The sequence below is a fragment of the Nelumbo nucifera genome, chromosome 6, assembly GCF_055504915.1.
Source record: "Nelumbo nucifera cultivar China Antique chromosome 6, China Antique-T2T, whole genome shotgun sequence".
In the NCBI taxonomy this organism is placed as follows: Eukaryota; Viridiplantae; Streptophyta; class Magnoliopsida; order Proteales; family Nelumbonaceae; genus Nelumbo; species Nelumbo nucifera.
Genome location: NC_142654.1, coordinates 15,885,963 through 15,908,371, shown reverse-complemented (window position 1 = coordinate 15,908,371; position 22,409 = coordinate 15,885,963). Strand labels below are relative to the sequence as shown.

The following is a 22,409-nucleotide window of genomic DNA, read 5'->3' as shown; positions in this document are numbered from 1 at the left end:
GAAATAGATCTCGGCAACATCAACGTTCACCCGTCTATGGAGTTCAAGAAATTCCAATCGTTCCTGAGTCAGAAAATCGGAATCTCGCCTAATCAGATCTCTGTCTCGCTTATCCGACGGAAACCGTCAAAGTCACCGCCTGGGAATCGCCGCAAAATTCCGGTCACCGAGAAGGTAGATTTCTCTGCAATTCTTGGAGAGAAAGATTGCTTCTTTTACGTCACGCTGATGAAGCGATCGAGGAGGGAGAGAAGAGGCAAGCCCCGCCGAATCCTTGAAGAGGAAAATTATTTGTCTCCGCATCCGATCGATTCCGCGCAAGAGAAAGCACCTCCTCCGGAAAAGATTCTCCTTCGGCGCGACGCCGGCCTGGTATCGCCGTTCTACGATCAAGTTACACCGCCAGAGTATCTGTACAGCGGACGAGGAATACTGGGATTAGGGCTCGTGGATTACGAGAACCAGATACGAAAGCTGCAGGCGCAGAGGGAGAAGTACTTGATGTCCACGGCGAATACGTACCAGTACTCGATTCCGTATCCAGAATACGAGGATAGATACGGATACGAGGGGGCGAGAGAGCGCGTGCCGAAGAGCAATGGCGTAGTAGTCTGCGAGGTGTGTTCGAATGCGAAGGGGAGGCAGGTGCCATTCCACTGGTGCGTATACGATGCAGTGACGGTGGGATTCCGCTCGCCGGCCGGCCCCATTGCTAGGCCGGCGAAACGGTCCGTCTAGCGTTCTGAGAATGAATTCGTCAATTCACCCTTCTGGGTCCCTTTTTTTGGTTTCTGAATTTGTTTATTTGGGGATTTGGAACTTGAAGCTGGGAGGACTCTTTGGTTCGAGTCGACTTCTAGGGTTCTGAGACTCTTTGGTTCGAGTCGACTTCTAGGGTTCTGAGCCTTGTGACTGTGTATAGATGAAGAAAAAGGAAAAAGGAGAGGAATAGGATTACATTACAAAGATGTATTTTTTGGTATACGAAAGATATGGTATACCATTGGAGGTGGTGTTTATTGTTTAGTATAGGATAAATTGTATTCCGTCTATGAATGGCGGGGAAGAATGACTTGGGCTAGTAGTTTTGACAGAGTTGAGTTGAGAGAGAGAGAGAATGTGGTTTTGGGCTTTTAGGGGTGGGACTGAGAGTTGTCCCACAGAATTCTCATCAAGGTTTTCAAAGCTGGAAATAGGTTGAAATAATGAAATAAATGAAAGAAGTTGAGAGCTTTTGAGTTAAGAGTTTGTTGTGTTTATAAGCTGCTTTTTTGCTTTTGTGAAAGCTTTCGGTATAACCTTTCTTTGGTGGTTTAACTCTTAGTTTCTAATCTAACCTATCTTTTTCAGTACCTCCCTCTATTAAAAAAATGATTTAAGTAGCATCTATGAATTGTTTGAAACTAGAAACTAGAAAGTAAATTCTTTGTGCCCTGAAAAAGAAAGTACATTCTATTCTAGGCTTGATTAGTACTCTTTATCTCTATCAAACTTCTAAGGATGAAATGAGCGTATTACCTACGTACATTTGTTAACCCTTTTTGAGTTTTGAGCTTTGACATTTCCTACGACTACGAATTCATCCTCTGTTAAATTTATGAAACCTGGGGCCTTTAATTTCAATGGGTGGCCGGTCGGGTCAGGATCAAGAGCGGTCGAAGACCAACCCGGGGATCCCACGAGTTGGGTGATGCCCTATGTGACGACTGACGAAAACGAGCCCCAACTCCCAAGGCCCCCCACCCAACCCGAGGATTTATTTGTGTTTGAGAGGAGAATAATCTATTCTTTCGTTACAGTCAATGGTTGGGTTTCTCCCTTATATGAAAGAGAACAGAGATGATGAGACCCGACTTTACGAGAGAGAACTGAGGTAGGAGGCTATAGTAATATAGTTTCTACCCACTTTCAAATGACTTGTTGCTTTGTCTTTTGAGTAACGTACCCGCTTCAGCCATTAATAAGGAGACCACAACCTTGACAACCTTGAAAACTTAATTCGCTAAAAGATAAAAGCAAATTGTTTCAACCAATTCAGCTGCTATCAAACATCCCTTAGAAAAAGTTGTTTCAACCCATACTATGTTTTCCAATTTCCTCTATTTTTGACCCTTTCACAAAAGCCTATTCAAATAAATATGCCTCAAAAAGGTGATTCGCTTTATTTAAATGTGTTTTACTGTTCACTCTATCCGTGGTTCTGGCTTCTGAAGAAGATAGATATGGGTTTGAATTTAAATCCAGGGTAAATTTCTTAAACACCCTTATGGTTTAGTTAATTCACTAAACTCGTATATACGTGATGAATCAGTTTAAACTTCTTAAACTTAAACTACCCTTATATATAATTATATGTATATATTTATTAGCATATTATAAAGATATCTCCAACTTTATTTCTATTTTCTTATAATATAATATTATCATATTATGATGGGTATCAATTTTAAAAACAAGTAGGTTTGTGTCAGATTATATGTCAATTATAATCAGGTTTTATTGGTTTAGAGTTAGATCCAATAAATTGGGATTTGCTTCTCATAAAGCATATTTCACATTACATTCCATACTATATTGGGAATATTTCCCCGTGAATAATAAATACAAGTATGAGAGACGTTTTCCATGTCCAGTCAAGACATACTGTAAAATTGATGTGAAGCGTGCTCTGTGAGAAGAAGATCCACAATAGGTCTCAGTTAACTTTTGGAATACTGGTTCTGCACATTTCATTATCGGGTCGGGTCTGTCTACTTGGACCCCAATAAAAACTGGTATGGATTTACACTCTAAACTTGTAGGATTTCAAATCTTCGGGGATCCACTGGCCTCTTATTTCAAGGATTATAGAAACAGGAAGCTGATGATATGTTTGTTGATACGGCCAACACTCACCAAGGTTCAAGCTTTTTCTTTTTCATTTTCATTGGTAGGTTGGTAGCCCTCCACAATTCGGGTGAAGGCAGGATTCGATGATTGCCACTGTGAATAGGGGCGAGCAAGAAATTTTGAGTGATTCCAATTTTAGCTTCCGGTTGGAATCTTATTCTGATTCCCGTATAAACCAAACAAACGGGGGAATAGATTATTCCAAATTGGCTGCAATTAAACACGAACCAACATTTTCATGCTTGCGAGCCCAAGGTTTGTTTTACTGTTGTATCAAGTAATGGCCCCTACAAAATACTAATGGTAGTTAGAAAGAATGCTGTTCTCCCAAGAGCCCACTTTTTGGAGAGTGCTTGTTTTCCATCTCCAAACAAACACCGTAAAAAAAATAAAAAAAAAGCACTTCAGAAACCATTTTTTCCATTAAATTATGGAGTCAACAACTAAAATATTTTGGTATTAAAAAAAATTTCCCCTTCCCATTGAAACAAACAATAGAAATTGAAAATGCCTAATGCCAACTCCTATCGGGGGTTAGGGTTGAAAGAGTATATATGCACGGGGAGAAGTGCTAAGAGACCACTTAAGATTTAAACTCGGGGATGCTTGCTTAATTGAATAAGATTTTGATCAGATAAATAGATTCTTAATGAACCTCTATTCTTATCTACCAATGACGCAGTAGTTGAGATAGCTATATTCATAGTTGCAGTAAGTCAGTACTCCCTTGTGACCCTCCAATGAAGTGGAAATTAAAAAGTAATAAGAGTTATGTTTTGAATTTATCTCCATCACTCACCTGTTTGTGTTTCATTGGGGGTCGCAAAGGAGTACTCTGTGCTAGCTCAACCTGCCAAACTACAGGCTCTTTATGGCAAGGCAAGTTGGCATCACATGCAGTCATGCACTAAGGTGAGATTTGGGCCAGGTTGAGTTGGAATGGGAATTTGTCTAATTTTCAATGGACCCGAACCCTAACTCAAGCCCGATGCAACTGAAATTCTTCAAATCGGGCAACCCTACACTTTCCATCCTCGAGTCCCCCATTAATAGAGGTACCTGACTTGAAGAATTTGCATATTAATTCAAATTTCACCAAAAACCCAATTAACCTGACTATTAATTTATATAGAAAATGGGGAAATTATCCAAAAGACTATCATTGTCAATCACATTGCTTTTAGCCATAGGTATACACATTATCCTCTTAGTTTAAATTTCTTTGAAGTATTTGATTCCAAGAGTAAAATGGCACGATCCACTAAAGACTTGTCTTTTATTATTTTTCTAATTTTAGGGGGCCTTCTTTTTTGGGATTTCTTGAGAGGTGGGGGAAAATTGGTGAATGAGATTTTGATTTTCATTGACCAAGAAATTTATGTTCTTTTTTTAGATTTATGTGGGGACAAGGGAAAGTTTATTTTCTTGGGTACCATCTCTTAGGTGGATAAATAACTTTCCCACCTAGGGGGAAAGTTACCAACACTTAAATGAGACAAAAATATCCCTTTTAATATTTGGTTTTTACGGCTAAAATGGTCATTGCCTTATTTACATAGGAAATAAAAGAACATGGATAAATGTATTTACCCGAGTAAATGCATTTATTCGGATAAGTAACTTACCAGAAAACGAGCGGGGCCTTAATGAAACTTTATTCTTCTTTGGATGGGTAAGCCAGGTTTAAGGCCCAAGGCAAATATGCAACTGTTTTCTCTTGCAGGAATTTGTTTTGTTTAATAATAGTTGAAGGCCTCATTGTATTTTCTTAACTATGAGGAAAAACCATTTTTAAGGTAGTGTTTTATGTATTTAAGGGCCAATATGTTCAAAAGAATCAACAATTATGTTATTAAATTGGACCATCAAAATTTTCGATGAGGCTCAGATTGTTTGCAGTTTGCACAGAATTGCATAGAAGTGTAAAAAGGATGAGAATAAATTCTGCTTTACTTTTGATTCAGATCTGACTTTGTCTTCTATGTTTGTGGGAAGTAAAATAGGTGGTAAAATGAACGACCACTTTAAATGAAAGATAACAGAGGTAGAAAAATTCTCCGTTTTATATTCAAAAGAATTCAAGTAGGAGGAAGGTGGTGTAAACTTTACATTAATTTTTGAATGCAAAAATTGCATTGCCAATTTGCAAATGTGATAAAAAGTATAAATTTTGCATCAGGTGGAAAAGTAAATAATAATTACAAACAAACGAAAGCAAAATTGGAGTAGATACAAATGTTGCACCTTGATCAAGATCTGCAGCTGAGGAATCAGGTAGCCCACGATTAATTGCCTAATGTAATTTATATATAAGAGTTTGACTATAATACCCTAAAGAATATATAATATTGGAAAAGATTACAGCCAATCACTGGTAGCATAAAAGAGGTGAAGGTGTATTGATCAAAATTGAGTGCTTTAATTGATCAAAACTTTTCCCGTATCATATCTTTGTAGTATCATAGATTTTTCTCTATATAAATTAATTACATGTAATAAATTGAGTTTAGGTTGGGTTACGCCAAGCATCTTCAGGCCAAAACCCAACCCAAACCAATGTTCCAGACCTAGGACCAGGCCCTGCCTCATCTAAATGCAAAAATATCTCTTGCAAAAAGTTTGGATGTGCTTAATTAAAATCACAAGTTCCAATCTTCTTTCAAAAAACCAAAAAAAATCACAAGTCCCCTGTCATCATCAACTAATGGATAACCACTCATGGGAAACCTGTCTCGTGATATCAAAATGAACTGAAAATGATATAATAGACCCTATTGCCTATAGAAAGAAAAAAAAACAAAAAAAAATGGAAGAAGATTTCTTTTAATAATGACTTACAATGGGTTTGGATTGAGCCTTCTTTAAATTTTGAACGGAGAGCCCGGGCCCAATATTGTGGAAATTTCTTCAAAATAGGTTCAGTTTGAAAAGAGTATAAATATAAATAAATAAATAAATATATATATATATATATATAGTGTAAATACATGTAAAATAATGCAAAATACAAAGTTTTGCACTCTATAAAATAAAGTACTATGTACTTTGAGCCTATTGCTACTTTGGTCCTCGAACTTTAAAATGTAATAATTTAGCATCCGAATTTTCAAAATGTGTCAATCCATTTGAAAAAAAATACATGCTTTTGGTGTGTTGTCTAATTTTCTTTATCCAAACGTTGACAAAAAATTAACAGTTCTAAATCCTTGCCTCTTTTATTCAAGAAAGTTGGAGTACTGAGGTGTGACCCCTACTTTCTTGAATAGAAGCAGGGATTTGGGATTCAAAAAATTTGTCAATGTTTCAATGGTTCATAAAGAAAATTAGATGACACTTGAAGGGCATTTGTGTCTTTTTCAAATGCTACTTAACGGTTGGTTAATGGTAGGTACTGAATTGACACGTTTAAAAAGTTTGGATACTGAATTGTTATATTTTAAAGTTCGGGGACTAAAACGACATTAAGCCCAAAGTATAGGATATTAATTGGGAATTTTCCCTAAAAACTTTTCATGAGGGTCAATTTGTTTGCAATGCAACTGAAATTTTCTTTGATGTAAGCTCAGCCGTTAATGAGCGTACAATTAATTGCCTAATGTTTGATGTTAATTTATGTATAAAGTGATTGGATGTAGGAAATAAGTCCAAATCTGTTCCTCACAAGGGCACCTCAAACCAAACTCACAGCTCCACCCGGCTGTGTATTGGGAACATCTTTTGTACTTTATATTATTATTCATGGGGAAATGTTCTTATACATAGTGGGATTGGGCTGTGAGGTTGGTGGTGTAAAATATATTCTGTAAGGAACAGATCCCAATTCATAGGAAATTGGGTTTGAACTGGTTTAGACCAGAATCAAGCATCTTCATGCCTAGGGGTGGATTTGAGCCGTGTCGAGCCGAATAGTACGAGGCTCGAATTCGGCTTGAGACTGTTCTACAAGGCTCGAACTCGAGCTCGAGTAAAAAATTCATAAGCTCGAACTCGGCTCGGCTCGAGTTCAATTTTGAGAAAAAAATATTTTATAAAAATAAAATTATATATAAAAATATTTTTTATTTGATATTTAAAAAATTAAGAATTATTATAATTAATAATTATAATATTTTTATTATATATATTATTTTCTATAATTTTATTATATATATATATATATTCAAGCAGCTCATAAGCCTCACGAGCCGAGCTCTAATAGACTCGAGCTCGGCTCGTTTAATAATTGAGCTAACAAATTAGACTCAAACTTGATTGAAACCGAGATAAGCCAAACTTTTCACAAACCGAGTTCAAACAGCTCTTAAAAATCTCCGCTCGTTACCACCCCTATCATGCCTAAATCCAATCCAAACCAGTGTTCAAAACCAAGGCCCAGGCCCATCTAAATGCAAAAAATATCCCATGCAAAAAGGTAGGGCTGTGGTTAAGTCGTCGAATCATAAGTCCCCTGTCATCAGCAGCTAATGGATAATCATAGGGCTGCAAAGAGATTTCAGATCTAATTAGGTCGGATACTGTCGAAGGACCAGACCCGACCGGTGACAGCTTTATGCATATCTGATGAACCTGACCCTAGAAATAACCTTATGCCAATCAATGGCCACTCTCGTTTTGCTAATAAAAAATCTATTATCTATATAAAAGATGGAGTGGTCTTGGTCCATTTTAGCTTGTTCTCTCTCCTGCCTCCCCTTTTTGTTTCCCAATCCCCTCAAATTTTCTAGTTTCTTTTTTCAAAACAAAATTATAGACTATTTAATTTTACTTTTATTAGAAACTGAGTTCAATCGATGACCTTTTTTCTTTGCGATAGGATTCCCTTGCATGCAAAAATTCTGTACACACTCTGTAGGCAAGGAAACCCAGTCATACATTGGGAACATCTACGGCTGGATGCTATGTGTGCAGAAATTTTACTTCTAGGATATCCGGGTTTTTGTTTTCTTTTGTTAGCAAAAAATAATTTATTAAACTAAGAAAAAATGAAATTACATTCAAGTCCAAGACCTAAATTATGGTGTCATTTGGCAAGTCTTTTTAGAAAGATCTTTCAGCAGCTTAAATGGTCAAAATACATATTGAGTTTTTGTGGTCTTATAAGACAAAAACTATTTGGTAAATGGCTCAGTTTATCGAACTTTTAAAAATACGTTTAGAGAGATTATCTACCATGCAGAAAGACCAAAAAGCTTTATTTTAATCTTCTTGAAATTTGGTGCTTCTAGTCTTTTCGAGTCTTTCCGTGCACATGTCTGTTCATCACTTTATCTTTCCAGTTTTTGGTTACTAAACAGAAAAAAGATCGATTTTTGGTCTTTCGAGCTTGCCATTGCCAAACACTACGTATGTTTATCACCTCAGCCAATTAGCATGTGTCCAAAATATGCTAGGGTGAAATGCTAAATCCTCCCCTAAAGTTTGGTGATTTCAATCACTTCCCTCAAAGTTGTCTGACAGTTGCAAGTAGACTCCCTTTGTTAGAATCCTCTAACAAGGCACAAAATGTCCAATATATCCATGCAATTACAATTGAGATTGGTTTTATAGAAAAACAATACAAACTTTATGTACATCAACAAAAAAAAAAAAGAGTTTAAAGTTATAGCTTTACCTTTGGGCCATTGATGTGAAGGGCAAATTTAAAAAATAAATCAATTTCATAAAAGATTTTGGAAGGGTTTAGGATAGCGATTGATATGAAGAAAAAAAAATTGAAAAATAAACATTTTGTTTGAAAGTAACAGTATGAATATTTTGAAAAATCTAGGAGAGGTGATTGCAGTTATCAAACTTGAGGGGCAGGTTTCATCAATGATCAGAAACTTCAGGAGAAGTTTTAGCAATTTACCCAATAAGTTAAATTACCGTTTGATTCCTTTGTATTATGTGGTTAGCCATTTATTATTATTATTATTATTATTATTATTATTATTATTATTATAAGCATTTAAGTATTAAATTAAAAACTATCAAATTACTTAAATATGGTCAAATTTGATTTTAAAGATCAGTTCTAGAATTTGAAACCAAACCCTATAATACCTTATAGATTGGATAGAGTCTATTCAAAACCACTCAAAATGGGTTACATTCGGTTTTGAACCGACCCATTTGTTCATCCCTAACTGACTCAACTTTGAATTGGACGATGTCACAACTGACAATGAGGTGCGGCTATACTACCTTGAAAATAATATTTTCACGGTTTTAGTACGAGGCTAAAACAAGGGGCATAGCAGATTTATTCGCCTCAGCAGCAGCAGCAGCAGAAGACCATGTGAAAGACGGAATGGAACATCTGAAATCAAGTGTTCTCTTTTTGGATGTAAAAATCTATTGGACCCTCTGACCCCTGTTACTACCTGTTGATTCATGTTTCCAGAACCATGATGATATCATCATGTAAATGCAGTAACAGCAAGGAACTGTTAAAATGGAATCCAATTTAATCGGATCGGATTGCAGCCTACACATCCATCTGTTTAATGTGTTGCAGTCTGTTGAGATATAATCCTAAATTCCTTACCAAATAAACAAAATAGAAATATAATCCACGATTCATGCTTATACAATAATGGGTATTACATTTGCGGTTCTGGTTTTCAGAGGAATGTCAATGGGTCGGATTCGGTACGGGTTTGCTGATGTATCTACGGGTCACATTTAGCAAGGATTAATCTGACCCATCATCATGGTCTTTTGCCACTAGTTTACATGGTTGCAGCAGAGGAAATATGCTTACCAAAATTATTTTTCTTTTGGTGGTGATGTCAAAGAAGAAAGCTTAACATTAAATTCTTCGCATATTCTTGTGTTTATCTCATAAAATAAAAAGAGAAAATTGTTTTATCATCAATTGAGATGGATCCAAAACTAGGGCTGTTCATAAGAATGTCTAACCCGATCAAACCGACCAATCCGGACCGACCCAACCCGATTCGGCCGGGTTTTCATCAGTATCGGTCGGTTTCGGGTTGAAAAAATATATAAATCGACATATCAGGTCGGTTTCGGTTTTCTTGTGTGAAAACCGAAACCAACCCAACCCAAACCGAACTAGTCTTCGACTAGTCCGGTAGTTCTTAGTTTGAGTAATTTCCTACTTAACTATAACTAGTCTTCTACTAGAACTAGAAGGCCCATTAGGCAATTACAATTAGAATAAGCAATCTATCATAGTTTCTAACTTTTTATAATCTTTTACACCAAATAGGCAACCCATTAGGCAATTACAATTAGAATTCAATTAGGTGTCCTTTTGTACATGAGCAAAACCGAAACCGACCCAACCTGACTCAAACCGACCAGGTCGGTTTGACCTATCAGTGGGCTGGTTTCGATTTCCACCTCAGGTAACTCGACCAGGTCAAGTTGGTTGGGAAAACCCCAAAAAACCGACCCAACCCGACCCGTGAACACCCTTATCCAAAACCTTTGAGGACACTGAATTCCTAAGGCAGGATTAAGTCTTGATCAAAAGTTGATGTATTTGAAGTCCCTTACTGAGTTTGGAAAGAGTATAAATGCAAATATATATATAATATAAATACGTACATATAAAATAATACAAATATAAGGTTATGCATTCTACATATTCGTATTTGTACTCCTTCCAAACTCCGCCTTAGCCATGGGGCTGTTTGGTTAGCATCAAAAGATATGGTTGGAATTTTTGATGGGATTCTAATCGTTGATTAAAAAACGAGCAATTCTACAATCTACAGGGCAGAAACATGGTCATTGTATAAGTACCCCAAAAGCACTCCAATACATTATGTCTATTAAAATGTGCTTTAATGTCTTGGTTGAATTTTGTGTTTATAATATAATTGATTATACAATTTTCATATGGAATTTAATTCAAGTATAAATAGGTCTGTCAAATGATACCTGGTAATCAGATAGGAATTGGATATTAAAATCCGAATCTAATTATATTATAATATTTATTAATTTTAATATATAAATTTTATATAATTACATTTAAAGTTATAAAAAATATATTTTATATATTATATATATATAATAAACTTAATATGTGACGATCATTATCTAAGCTTTGTCCCAATTATAACTGATGTAACCGTTTTTGGTCACGTACCATTTTTTGTGATGTATAATTTTTTTTTGGCTAAGTACCTCGTGTTTGACCTGGTGGTGACGTGCCTTGGTGATGAGCTACTTGGTGGCGAACTCCCTGGGGGAGAACTACTTGGTGACGAACTGCCTGGTGATGCTCCCTTGTGGCGAACTGCCTAGGGGCGAACTGCCTAGTGGCGAACTGCCCGGTGGCGAACTGCCTGGTAGTGCTCCCTGGTGGCGAACTGCCTGGCAGTGCTCCCTGGTGGCGAACTGCCTGGCAGTGCTCCCTGGTGGCGAACTGCCTGATGATGAACTGCCCGGTGATGAATTGCCTGATGGCGAACTGCCTGGTGGCGAACTGCCCAGCAGTGCTCCCTGGTGGCGAACTGCCTGATGGCGAACTGCCTGGGGGCGAACTGCCTGGTGGCGAACTGCCTGATGGCGAACTGCCTGGTGACGAACTGCCTGGTGGCGAACTCGTCACTTGACTTGCTCCTAGGCGATCTGCAACTCAGAGGATGGTGGAGCTCCCTGGTGCAGCGCAACCCGACTACCCTCCGCGTGAGGTGATTCTCTCTCCTTTGTAGACGGCGGGAGCTGAGGGACCTGCGGGAACTGAATCAGAGGACCCGGGGGTATTTTCCCGGCGGGGACTCTCCGATGCCTAAGTTAGCATTCTGATTACAGAGGGCTTGGAGAGAAATGAGAGAGCTAGAGATCGGGGGTTACCATACTTTTTTCCCCCCTCTGGCTTTGGGGGTCGGAGTCCTTATATAGTGGTGCCCTCGCGGGTTAGGTGGGTGAAAAAGCCTTCAAATGGTAAGACGTCATATCCCGTCAGAACCGGGGTACGGTGATGAACTCCTCGAGGTTGTCAGGCTGGCGCTTGTGCGAGGCGGCCAGGTCGGCGCCTGTGCCAGGTTGTCAGGTTGGCGCCTGTCAGTTGACGGGTCGGTGTCCGGGCCAGGTTGCCAGGCCGACGCCTGTGTCTGTCGGCGGGTCGGTGTCCGGGCCAGGTTGCCAGGTCGGCGCCTCTGTCAGTCGGCGGGTCGGTGTCCGGGCCAGGTTGCCAGGCCGGCGCCTATGTTCGGGTCAGGTTGTCAGGTCGGCGCCTGTGTCCGGGTCAGGTTGTCAGGTCGGCGCCTGTGTCCGGGTCAGGTTGTCAGGTCGGCGCCTGTGTCCGGGTCAGGTTGTCAGGTCGGCGCCTGTGTCCGGGTCAGGTTGTCAGGTCGGCGCCTGTGTCCGGGTCAGGTTGTCAGGTCGGCGCCTGTGTCCGGGCCAGATTGCCAGGTCGGCGCCTGTGTCAGGGCCAGGTTGCTAGGTCGGCGCCTGTGGCAGGCTGATCCGGTTAGGTCGCGCAGGTTGCACACAGGCCGCGCGCAGGCCGCGTGCAGGCCGCCCGTGGGCCGCGTGCAAGTCGCGCCAGGCCAGCCAGACCGGTGCCCGGGGGGGAGACCAACTTGGTAAGTTGTTGCCTGGGTGCTTGCCTAGTTATCACGAGGTGCCACGTGTCGCAATTTCACTGGAGGGCCAAATCTGCCCTCATCAATAACTATGCAGGATTAATTACATGAATTCCGTTTCATCAATGCCATTATCTATTGTTAAATTATGAAAACTTAAATTATTTTTTATTACTTCCAAGTTTCAATCGAGTCATTTTCAGTTTTCAGCTAACCTGTTCCTAGTTCTTTCGGTCCCTTCGACTTATAATTTTTCTGACATAGACGTAGCTCTTCTTCATCATGTTCAATACTGAGACATAGTAGACGAGTTTCTTTCTTTCGGAGCAAAGCCAAGCTATGGGCACACCTTACACACCATGCCTTCGCAGGTGACAATGTTGACGAAATTGAGAAAGACAAGTTGCCTATTGGACCGGAGTTCAACCCGACTACGGTCAAAATGGTGAAGAGATCTGGTATCATCATAAAACCGATCAAGTTCAAGGAGATAAAAAATAAAATAAAATTTAGAAGTTAACTAATACTAATTCTAGTGTGAGATTTTGTTGTCATTGGATTCGTTTCTTATATCACTTCTTTTTATAAGAGGAAGATATAAGACAAGTCGTTTGGAAAAAAAAAATAAATAGTGATGGTCATGAAAGAAGGAGGTCAACCAAATGGAGCTCATCTGTATAATCTATGAAATATATGCAATAAATTATTACGAAAAAGAACAATATGTTCCAGAAATGAAGGTAATTGGGTGGGGAAATGGAGGGAGAAGGAAAAAAAATCATTGGTGTCGACAATGGAAAGAAATAGTGATTTAGTGTTATGTAAACACTCTACAAATAACAAGTAGAGAAGAAGATGAATCAGAAACAAGTCTGGCCTTTGTCTAGAGCTCAAGGAGAAGAGGAGATAGCATGCAAAAAATCCTTTTTTATCTTCTTTCTCAATTCATGGCCTTGTTTTTCTTTTCCGTCATTGTCATCATTGTATCATTTGGAAATTTGGGTTTTTGATATTTATTGGCCCTATCTTTTTTAACACTCTTCTTTCCTCCCTGTTAGATAGTATATGCCTTTAGCTTCAATCAAATTGATGTATAGATACATTTATTGTAAATAAAGAAAAGTACATTATTGTTTCATGTTCATATTGATATATTTCTATGAAATTACCCTTTAAATTGGACACTTATGAGATTCGTACTGGTTTAGAATGTTCTCAGCCACTGGATAGACTTGGGGAGTTTGTCCTGTCAAGGTTAACACTAATGTGTTGCAAAAAAAGTTAGGGCAACTTGTCTCAACTGCTAGGGTAAGACCCAAAGCACATGCAGTGTGTGTTTGGATGAAACACTGAACCCAAACCATTTTCCAGTTATGCTCTAGACCTTGAAAATTGATAGGCAAAACTGAAAAGTTACACATAACCCCTAGACTTGATTATAATACTACACTAGGTGTTGGATTAGGTTATCTTTGATATGCCAATCAGTGGGATCCATCAAGGGTCAAAACCTGGACTAGTTGGGGCAGTCTGAAAATTCACTTGAGTGGGTGATCATAGTGATAAGATCAGCCCCTTTGTCGGACAAAGTGAATGATAGGGTTTACACTCTCTCTGATGGAAGCCTAAATTGTTAGCAATGTATTTTAACTATGATTGAAAAATGTTTGCAAAATGTTTTAATTCTTGGGATCTCCATCCGAGTAGAGAGTGTGACACTACACCTTGTAACCAGGGGAGAGGTCATTCCCTTTCAGGTAGTGTTTGATCATTATGGGCTGAGAGGTTAAGTGTAAGAGACTATTACAGGGTTGATTACCTAGTGGGCTTTATCTTACTTAAGTCCATTATCCTTGAGTCTTCGTAGAATGGCTGAATTCAATGATCATTTAAGTGTAAATGTTGGACCTATATTGACACCATAGTGATGTGCTCAGGGGTTCACTGCATTTAGCAATGAATTCAGTCAAGCTTTTTCATAAAGGCAGGGTCGAACCCATGTCGGCTTATGTGAAGTCATTGCGGAATCCCACATCATACAAATCAGGCCTAAGTTGGCCATGCAACATCCTTTGATCGTGAGCCTTATAGATGATGGGCCTAAGGTTTATAATTAATATGACTAATTAAGTTGTCACATGACAATTTAAGATGTCATCTGATATGGGGCGAATTTGGGTTTGGATTTGGGTATGGAGCAACTAATCTTATAAGAAAATAAGGTATATCTCTAATTAGAGTTCAGATCTGGTTTAGATCTATATTATCTCCTAATTAGATTAAGAGATAACTCCACAAGAGATTATAAAAAGGAGGGGGCGGACCAGTCCAAGACAACTTTTTTTTTTTTTTTTTTTGCAGTTTCTGGTTCTCTCTACACCCTTTTGTCTCTTAGTTTTTTTTTTTTTTTTTTTTTTTTTTTTTTTTTCAGTTCGACGTCAGCTAACTAGGACTGATATAGATCCGTTTTTCCTCTGATTTTTGCAAGAAAAATTCAGGGGATATTAGGCTCACCTTCCCCAATTCGACCCAAGCGGTTGTGTTGCAATTTTGTTGAAAACAGTGTTGCTGAATCAACTTCACCTATATATTGTGCCATTTTCAGTGGAGGCTGGTTTTAGGACTAATTTGGGCATGAACTTCCACCTTAGGATTTGCGTTTGTGGCATTTGTATTGGGTACACATCTCCTTCTTTGTTTGGTTTTAAATCTGGTCCGGTACAATGCAAGACTGGTCCTAAAAAATGCAGTTTTTCAAAACACAGAGAATTCGATTCCCAGAAGGATTAGGAAAATTTTGAAATTTCGCCCAATCATTTAGCATGGTTCAGCTATCCGTATGATGGATCCTAACCCTTCCAACACTCCCTCCCTCGCTTGCTCAACAAATTGTTGTCGCTTCCTCACCCACTTTATCCCTGATTTAATATGAAATCAAAAGCAATGGAGTTTTTGCATAAAACCAAAAGCATAGTGGGTGCAAATAGAAGACAAAGAATAAGGGTATTGATTGTGTGTGATATGACGACTCTCACTTGGCAGGTGACTCGGACACCGAGTTGGAAGTTTTCCTTGTCGGAAGCTGAGCTAGGCTTGGCCGAGCTAAGTTTAGTTGAACTGAATAGTTCTGCAAAAGAGCAATATTAGAGTGCCCAGGTTGTTTTTACCCAGGAAGCGCATTCCAATGCTTAAGTCGGCGAAGAGTTCTTGGAGAATTGGAATGCTTGGAAGTTCAAAGAGTGTGAGAGCTTAGTCGCATGTACCTTCTCTCAGGAGAATGATGCCTTTATATTGGTGTGAGGGATTAGAGACCTCTTATAAGGGGTCTTAGGTTCCTAAAGAGTCGTTTCCGCTAAGTTGGGAGAGAGTATCTCTGTCGGTTACGTAATCAGTGCAAAGAGCTGAAATCCGTCCGGTCGATTCTGATGCGGGTGATGCGGGTAGGTTGGCTTAACAGTCGAGCGTTATCCTTCCGGAGAACTCAGTCTGGTAACGGATCTATGTAATAGGTCGACAAGCACGCCTTGCAGGTTGCCACTTATACCCTTCTTAGCTCGATTGGTCGCTCCTTATATGGAGGTCCTTTAGATCGGCCAGGTCGAGGTGCTACTGACCAATCTACCGAGGTGATTTACTTACTCAGTGTCGAGACATCACTTGGATGCTATGTATCGTGATGTTATTCGAAGGACCAAATTACCCCTCATCAGATATATTTGTCTTTTTCAGATCCCTTTAGTGAGATGCACCGCTAGCATATCTATTAGCGGTGTTAGTCCATTTTAAAAAGAGAGGAGAGTTTTCAATATTTAGGAAAAATATCAAGAGATGTTCAAGTCTTTAACCCTTATTATTATTATTATTATATAAATATTACCTTTTACATTAATTGTTATAGGCATTCAAATATTAAATTGAATAAAATTATCAAATTACTTAAATATGGAACCAACCCATTTGCTCATCCTTAACTGGCCTGACTTTGAATTGGATGATGTCACAATAAGGTGTGACTACACTACCTTGAAAATAGTGTTTTCGCGGTTTTAGCACGAGGCTAAAACAAAGGCATAGCAGATTTAATAGCCTCTGCAGCAGCAGACCATGTGAAGGACGGAATGGAACATCTGAAATCAGTTGTTCTTCTTTTGGATCTATAATCTATTGGACCCCCTGTTACTATCTGTTGATTCATGTTTCTACCAGAACCATGATGTAATCATCATGTAAATTCAGTAACAGTGACGAACTATTAAGATGGAATCCAATTAATCGGATCGGATCGCAGCAACATCACAGCCCTACACATCCATGATCCATCTGTGTAATGTGTTGCAATCTGTTGGGATATAATCCAGGATTCATGCTATACAATAGTGGGTATTACATCTTTGATTCTGGTTTTCAGTAGGGATGTTAATGGGTCGGATTCGGTAGGGGTTTGCTGATGTATCTACGGGTCACATTTAGCATGGATTAATCTGACCCACTATCATGGTCCTTTGCCCCTAGTTTCCATGGTTGCAACAGAGGATATATGCTTACCAAAATTATTTTTCTTTTTGATGATGACGTCATAGAAGGAAGTTTAACATTAAATTCTTTGCATATTCTTGTGTTTACCTTATAAAATAAAAATAGAAAATTGTTTTCTCATCAATTGAGATGGTTCCAGAACCTTTGAGGACACTGAATTCCTAAGGCAGGATTAAGTCTTGATCAAAAGTTGATGTATTTGAAATCCCTTAGCCATGGGTTTGTTTGGTTAGCATCAAAAGATATGGTTGGAATTTCTGATGGGATTCTAATCGTTGACTAAAAAACGAGCAATTCTACAATCTACAGGGCAGAAACATGGTCATTGTACAAGTACCCCAAAAGCACTCCAATACATCATGTCTATTAAAATGTGATTATTTAGATTCTAATCATTCTGCTAATGTCTTGGTTGAATTGTGTGTTTATAACATAATTGATTATACAATTTGCATATGTTATCTAATTCAAGTATAAATAGGTCTGTCAAATGATGCCTGAAAAGACGTTTATGTAATGAGATGGGATTTGGATTTTGCTACATATACAATTCCATTAAAATCCGAATCTAATCTAAGTCTTTTTAGTATTTGATGGTGCACGATTTGAATGCTATTAGTTGCGAGGTAGTTTGGACGTTGGTCTATTTAGTTGACCGGTTGAACTGCAAAAGTAGAAGGCTTAGAGGACCGGGGGTGGTTTATTCGTTGTAGGTGCTCTCATGTTTAAGTTATAATTTGTGTACAAGCTAAAAATTTGTATGCTAGAAAGATAATGAGCAAATAATCGTGCATTACTTGTGATGTTGGGGTTGGTGCCCTTATTTAAGTGAGCTGCTATAGGTTTTATGAAACACCTTTGAGATCCCTAGCCCATGCTACTAGGAATTTGTTCTGCACCCAAAGATGGACTTCATGTGAATTGATAAGGCTTATCATGCTCGTCCGATTCGAGCGGGATAAAGAAAAGGCATGTAGACGTACGACGTGATGCCGAAGAGGTTAGAAACAGTTGGCTAGCTTTTAAAAGTTGATTACGTGTCACCTCGGCAGGTCGTGCCATTACAAGCTGCTTGAACCTCGGTCTTGGCTGAGGTGCCCGAGGTACCTGAATTGACCTGACCTGCTGAGATGGCAGGAAGCACTTAGTTGTCGTCTACTCAGCAGATCGCTTCCACGTGTCCAGGTGTTGATAAATCAAACTAAATTACCCCTCATCAGTATTAACATCAAATCTAAGGTCTTCAAATCCAATTGGATTTAAATATAAATTTTCAATAATTGGATCGGATTCAGATTCGACGAATCTGATCCACTTACAGGCCTAAGTACAAGGGTCTCTCTACAATCCAATTATAGAAGGCCATGAATATAATATTTTTAAAATTTTTACAGCCCCTTCTATCCAAGGTATAAAATATAAGTATAATATATTATTGTATTGATAAATTTGGATACGGATACATATCGCTCTATGCTTTAAATCCTACATATACATAAACAAATCAAAGGTTGAAATAATTATGAATTAAGGTATAAATATAAAAGATATGAACACTTTAATAATTTATATAAAGAAAAACATTATAATCAGCAGTACTAGCTAAGAATTTACAACAATAATTTATATAAACCGATTCGATTTTCGGTTTTTTTTGCTACAGCCATAGGAACTCAACTCTTAGCGGCATGAGAATTGTTTCATGCTTCTTCAATACAAACATCCAAACCGCAATGTTAATGGAGACATTTGCACACCAGACACCACCAACGTTAATGGAGACCCCGCCAATTCCATCAAAATCATTTGAACTACTACTTTGGTGGTTTCTAAATAAAAAGCAAAAACAGAAACAAGGATAAGATAGGGGCCTTTCCATTTGTGTACTATGCTAACTGTTTCCTACTTTTCACTTCACCGGACATTTGAAGGCGACACTTTAGAAATATATCTATGGGAATTACTTTATTTTACACAGTATTAATCAGGAGACTTTCTTACATGAGAACACACCCTAGAGGCCGTAGGATTGGAATTTAGCAACATTCTTCTCAATAGACAGACCGTTGGATGTTTGTGTTATCATTGTTCTAAAATTGCTTGGGTGGTATCTTTCAAATGTCCATTCATCCATCAAAGAGGAAAACAAGGAGGCAACGTGTCATTATCTGAATAAATAAAGAGCAAACTATGGGCTAAGTATTTTAGTATTTTACCAAAAGAAAACTATGGGCTATAAGTCGGCCCTACCCACCACCTACTCTTCCATCCATGATCCATGTATTCAGATGGGTGGAGTGTAGATGTACAAGTAGAACCCCACAATAAACATAAACATATAAAGAACCAGATTCATCGATTGAAAACAGCACCAGTCTGGATGCTCTGATCAAGTGGTCAACATTTAGCAGATCTGTTTAGTGGGACCCACAAACCCTTGGTGGCTTTGTCAAGGCTACCTTTTCCTTCCATAAGGATGATGCCTTGACACGCTGTAATTGACTTGGGTGTCCTATCCTTGCATCCAAACATTCGTGTATATCTTCACACACGTCAGATTTTAGTGCAACTGGACAGGTAATAGACACGTGTAATAGACAGAAGAGCCAGCGTGGCAGCTCATAAAATAATATATATATATATGAAAACAAAACTTCCAATTATCCATGGTTTTATCTCATTCTGTTTTTGCCACCTTGACAAATGGAAACCCAAACCCAATCGCCCATTCATCAATTGGTAGTTGTTACTTGTTAGGACTTGTTTCATGAATCTATGAAAATAAATACAGCTGTAAAAGCAAACAACACTAGCTGATTATCTTCTCTGTCACTTTCTGGATTGTTTGGAGATAAGAACAAGCAATAGCTGAGCTTTCCAACAGTGAAACTCTGACCTACATATATATATATAAATATCAAGAGACCGTAGGAAGGCTCATATAGTTGTATCATTTCTGATTCAAGATACTCAGTTATCAAGGTTGCTCCAAAATGGGTTCTTTAATGCCAGGATGGGATTCACTTGTAGATGATAGAGATGGTAATTCCTCTAACCTCACTTGATCTCTCGGATGTTTACAAGTTCCAGATTTGATTTTTAGTGGTTTCTGACTAGTGGGTCTTACAGAAAAATTTTCAAGAAGCAGATCCTTCACTAAAGAAGAAATTGAAGCTTACTGGAGATCAAAGAAGAAGACGGAGAAAGAACACCTCAAGGCCATCTCGGGTTTGCAAGATCAGAATCAGGTATAGTAAGTACTAGTGTCTATAGAATTTCAGTAATTCTAAAACTTCAGCTTTTCAAATTCTTACATGTCTGACCTCCCAGAGTCATCAGCAGTGACTCTTACTGAGTAACTTCCTTTTTATACATGGAAGGAAACGGATTGGAAAGCAAAACTGATTCTTATTTTCTATGATCAACACATCTTATTCATCCGTTGACTCTGTTCAACTAAGTCAAGCTCTTGATAACCATGACTCGTCGAATTTTTCATCCATCCTTGGTTCCTTCATTTGGAATAAACTTCTATGAATATGGACATTAGGTATGTGTTTGGTTTGATAGAAAATAAGACACAGAAAGTTGAGGGAAAGCTCTGAAGGATTTTCATGAATTTCCTTAAGAACTTCCCCTCAACTTTCTGTTTCTCTCTTATCTATCTATCAAGCCAAACGTATCCCAACTGCTCAGTATGTAACCAAGATTTGATTCAGAAAGTTCTCATTTCTCTCTATATGGATTATTACAGGAGATGGCAAATATGGATTCAGGAGGGGTGCTTCAGAGATCAAGCTCTGAAACAGATCTAGAGACGCTAATGAAGAAAATGGATTGGTGAGTCAATTTGTATTTAGTGATACAACCAAAGATCCATGATTTTAATTACTTCAATTTGTTTCCCTTATTTACATCCTTTATTTACTTGCTCAGGTGGACTAGGTGCGGTTCAGCATTTCTGAATGAACCTCCTGTAATAGATACAGAAGGCCGTGCCCACAAGTATAAATCTCAATACCATCTTACAGGCTTTCGCTTATCAAAACCAGATTTTCATCATGGAATAATCACATGAACAAAATACAACTACTAGTAAGAGCTGGCTGATGCCTTCAACAAGAGTTGCAGCTTTTAACAATCAAGGCTTTAGAAAAGAAAAAAAGGCAACCAGGGTGCTATGGAGTGTTTGTGTACAGAGTATGGTTTTGTTGGGGTTTTTACAATAAGCAATGTAATTATAATGTAAATGGGATTGTTGCATTTCTATATGAATTATAGTTATCGTTTTGGGATTTAATCCCAATGTATCAGGGTTGGGGGTTATGATTTTGGGGGATGAGCTACCCCCAGTTGTGTAGCCCCATAAATTAAAATACCAAAAAAAACAAAGGAAAAGTTATGGTTTTATCCCAAGCAAAAGATGTCAAGTGGTTGCCCTCACTGAAAAGTTTTTATAAGAGTCATTTCTCCTATTTACTAAAACTTATCTGATCATCTTTCTAGGGTTTTTATTTTGAAAATACGCCTAGTGGTTCACATATCAACCTTTTGGGAAACAATACCCTCCTAAATCTAAATTATATCTTGGTTTGGAGAAGTGGAATGTGCATATGATACGAGAACTGCTAAGGGCATTTTCAGAATTACAAAACCCCATACCCATGCCCTTTTACATTTCTCACTTGTTTTAAGAGGTCACATGACCATGTCCAAATTGCCAACTACTTCATCAACTCTACTTAATCTTTTACAAATAAATAAATAAATACTCTACTTAATCATGCCAACTGAAGAAGTTGTTCAACTACTTCAGGTGCCCATGTTTGGTGAGTAAAAGTGCAGAGCGCAGCTCGTGGAACTCCAGCTTGCTGCTCATATAATGCTGGGGAACAGGTCATGACTTGTGACAATCCAAGATCTTGGGTAAATCAAGTTTCACTAAGTTATTAATATTAGGGATGTTCACAGTCTGGTTAGGAGGTCTCACATCAAACCAAATCAGACCAAATTATTACGGTTTGGTCTAATTTCTAATGTGGTGTAGGCCATTCTCTTGAGCTTAATCTCATTAGAAAGCCCAAATAACAGCGTCAGGATACCCTATAAGCAAAAACTCTGCATACATTCTGCAAACATGGGAATCCATCCATACATTGGGAACATCTCCCCATGAATTTAACACACATGTACCAGAGATTTTCCCAGTGTCTACTGGATGCTATGTGTGTGGAATTTTTGCTTGCAGGATCCAAACTCCAAATAACAAATATAATCCAAATATCAAATTGAAATGTTAACAAGTGCCACCTATTATTATTATATAAGTTACATTTACAATTTCTCAAACATAAACAGTTACTTGGGCATCAAATTACAAGTTAAAAATTGAAACAAAACAATATATAAAATGTTAAATAAATATATACATAAATACAT

At 38.2% G+C, this 22,409-nt stretch overlaps 1 protein-coding gene across 2 annotated transcripts; it reads left to right on the top strand.

Moving 5' to 3' along the window:
* The first annotated feature begins 19,857 nt into the window (after positions 1-19,857).
* Positions 19,858-21,392, top strand: LOC104590085 (uncharacterized). 2 transcript variants are annotated; one of them, XM_010248618.3, is made up of 4 exons: positions 19,858-20,012; positions 20,100-20,218; positions 20,725-20,810; positions 20,907-21,392. In XM_010248618.3, exons 1-4 carry the CDS (start codon positions 19,964-19,966, stop codon positions 21,046-21,048), a joined length of 396 nt encoding a protein of 131 aa, XP_010246920.1. In that variant the 5' UTR covers positions 19,858-19,963; the 3' UTR covers positions 21,049-21,392. The 2 variants fall into 2 exon arrangements, with proteins under 2 accessions (XP_010246920.1, XP_088745561.1); XM_088889435.1 differs by having other exon boundaries at positions 19,911-20,012; positions 20,088-20,218.
* Positions 21,393-22,409: the final 1,017 nt, after the last annotated feature.